Consider the following 2,640-nt stretch of genomic DNA (forward strand, 5'->3'; position numbering starts at 1 on the left):
GACGGCACGGCTGAGCCGTACCCTGAATGTCTGCCCCCCGCCCCCAGGCGTCTTCCTCATCCCCTATCTGCTCATCGTCTTCGTGGGCGGCATCCCCGTCTTCTTCCTGGAGGTGGCCCTGGGGCAGTTCATGAAGCAGGGGGGCATCGCCGCATGGAATATTGCTCCGCTCTTCAAAGGTGTTCACCGTTCCCTCCCCTCGGTGCCCTGTGCGGGGCCCCTGCAGCTCCATGCCCACGCCCCGTGTCCCGCAGCCAAGGATGGCAGCTCCCTGCCCTGCCCTGCAGCTTCCCGTTACCGTCCCCGAGAGCCACGAGTCCCCACTGTGCCCATGGCCGACCCCGTGCCATCCCTCACCCATCATCCCACTTCTACACATCCCGTCCCCGCCGTCATCCCACATCCTGTCCCCCTGGCTCACCGTGGGCGCGCGGAGTCCCGTGCCAACCCCACTGTCGCTGTTTCAGGTCTGGGCTTGGCCTCCATGGTTATCGTCTTCTTCTGTAACTCCTACTACATCATGATCCTGGTGTGGGGGCTCTTCTACCTGGTGCACTCGCTGACCGACACGCTGCCCTGGGCCACCTGCGGCCACGCGTGGAACACAGAGCGGTGCACAGAGTTCTTCCACCTGGAGCTGTGCCGCAACGCCAGTGCCAACGCCAGCGCCGCCGTCACCGCCCTCAACGTCAGCTGCGTCGACATGGCCGATAAGCGCTCACCTGTCATCGAGTTCTGGGAGTGAGTGCTGGGACGGCGCGGGGGCGGAGGGGACGGGGATGTGCAGGTGCTCAGTGCCACCCCGCCGTGCAGGAACAAAGTGCTGCGGCTGTCGGGGGACCTGAGCGAGCCAGGGGAGATGAACTGGCAGATGATCCTGTGCCTGGTCACCACCTGGATCATCGTCTACTTCTGCATCTGGAAGGGCGTCAAGTCAACCGGGAAGGTAACGTGGTCCCACATCTGTACGGGAGGTGCCACCCGTGCTTGGGGATGTCCAAGCCCCGGCCCTGATGGGGACGCATGTGGCACGGGGCATCCCGCCCCATAGCACCCCCTGCCCCACGGGGGTCTGACCAGTACCCCATCCGCAGATTGTCTACTTCACGGCGCTGTTCCCTTACGTGGTCCTCATCCTGCTGCTGGTGCACGGCGTGACGCTGCCCGGAGCGCTGGGCGGCATCGTCTACTACCTGAAGCCCGACTGGTCCAAGCTGGCTGAGGCACAGGTGAGGGCAGGGGTGGCAGTGAGGCCACGGGGAGGGACACACGGTGCCCCTAAAATCCCAGCGCCATCCCCGTGCCCCAGGTCTGGATCGATGCCGGCACTCAGATCTTCTTCTCTTACGCCATTGGGTTGGGAGCGCTGACGGCGCTGGGCAGCTACAACCGCTTCCACAACAACTGCTACAGGTAGGGCTACGCCGCCGCTGGGACCCCGCAGAGCCCCGCAGAGCCCCCACAGCAGCCCATAACCCGCTGTGCCCACAGGGACGCCTACATCCTGGCCGTCATCAACAGCTCCACCAGCTTCTTCGCCGGTTTCGTCGTGTTCTCTGTGCTGGGCTTCATGGCTTCGGAGCAGGGTGTGGATATCTCCAAAGTGGCCGAATCTGGTGAGTGGTGTGCGCTGCGGGCCCTGTGTATCCTATAGGGGATGGCACCGCTCACCCTACTGTCCCAGCAGGCCCCGGGTTGGCCTTCATTGCCTACCCCAAAGCCGTGACGCTGATGCCCCTGTCCCCGCTGTGGGCCACGCTCTTCTTCTTCATGCTCCTGGTGCTGGGACTGGACAGCCAGGTACGGCAGTGGGGATGGGGACGGGGACAGGACGCCGTGCCTCTGCTGACCCCGCTGTATGCCGCAGTTTGTCGGTGTGGAGGGTTTCATCACGGGCATCCTGGACCTGTTCCCCCAGCCGGGGGCTGGCTCACTGCGCCGTGAGATCACCGCCGCGCTCTGCTGCCTCGTCTGCTGCCTCATCGACCTCTCCATGGTGACACAGGTGGGGACGCGCAGGGACATGGGCCAGGTCCTGGCTGTGCCTTCCCATGGTGTGGGGCCGGAGCTCCTATGGCTGCGTGGGCTGCCTGTGCCATCTGGGGGTGTGTGCCATTGGAGTGCCCTTGGCGTTGGGGGTGTTTGTGACATTCGGGGTGTCCGTGCTGTGTGGGGTGTCTGTGCCATTTGGGATGCCTGTGACATTGAGCTCTCCGTGCCATTTAGAGAATCCACACCGTTTGGGGTGTCTGTGCCATTTAGGATGTTTGTGCCATTGTAAGTGCCTATGGCACTGGGGGATCTCCGTGCCATTGGGGGTCCCCGTGCCATTTGGAATGCCAGTGACATTTGTGGTCTCTGTGCTTGGGGTCCCCGTGCCATTTGGGTGCCCGTGCAGCAGGGACACGCAGCACAGCCCAGTGACACGCTGTGCTGTCCCGCAGGGCGGCATGTACGTGTTCCAGCTGTTTGACAACTACTCAGCCAGCGGGATCACGCTGCTGTGGCAGGCCTTCTGGGAGTGCGTGGTCATCGCCTGGGTGTACGGTGAGGCCATGGGACGGGGAGGGATGTGGGGACGGGCACCCGTGGGACCCCGCTGATGTCCCTGTCCCCGCAGGCGCTGACCGCTTCATGGAC

The 2,640-nt window shown here is 64.1% G+C and overlaps 1 protein-coding gene across 1 annotated transcript in view; it reads left to right on the forward strand.

The window, feature by feature from the left end:
- The first annotated feature begins 27 nt into the window (after window positions 1–27).
- SLC6A8 (solute carrier family 6 member 8) overlaps window positions 28–2,640 on the forward strand; it is a 4,223-nt gene continuing 1,610 nt past the window's right edge. Inside the window, exons 1-10 of the mRNA XM_010718610.3 lie at window positions 28–179; window positions 468–741; window positions 814–946; window positions 1,095–1,229; window positions 1,310–1,413; window positions 1,492–1,616; window positions 1,688–1,800; window positions 1,868–2,005; window positions 2,445–2,547; window positions 2,621–2,640. Coding sequence (XP_010716912.1) covers window positions 131–179; window positions 468–741; window positions 814–946; window positions 1,095–1,229; window positions 1,310–1,413; window positions 1,492–1,616; window positions 1,688–1,800; window positions 1,868–2,005; window positions 2,445–2,547; window positions 2,621–2,640 — 1,194 coding nt within the window. The 5' untranslated portion in view covers window positions 28–130. The remainder of the gene's footprint in view (window positions 180–467; window positions 742–813; window positions 947–1,094; window positions 1,230–1,309; window positions 1,414–1,491; window positions 1,617–1,687; window positions 1,801–1,867; window positions 2,006–2,444; window positions 2,548–2,620) is intronic.

The sequence above is a fragment of the Meleagris gallopavo genome, chromosome 14 (assembly GCF_000146605.3).
Source record: "Meleagris gallopavo isolate NT-WF06-2002-E0010 breed Aviagen turkey brand Nicholas breeding stock chromosome 14, Turkey_5.1, whole genome shotgun sequence".
Taxonomy (NCBI): Eukaryota; Metazoa; Chordata; class Aves; order Galliformes; family Phasianidae; genus Meleagris; species Meleagris gallopavo.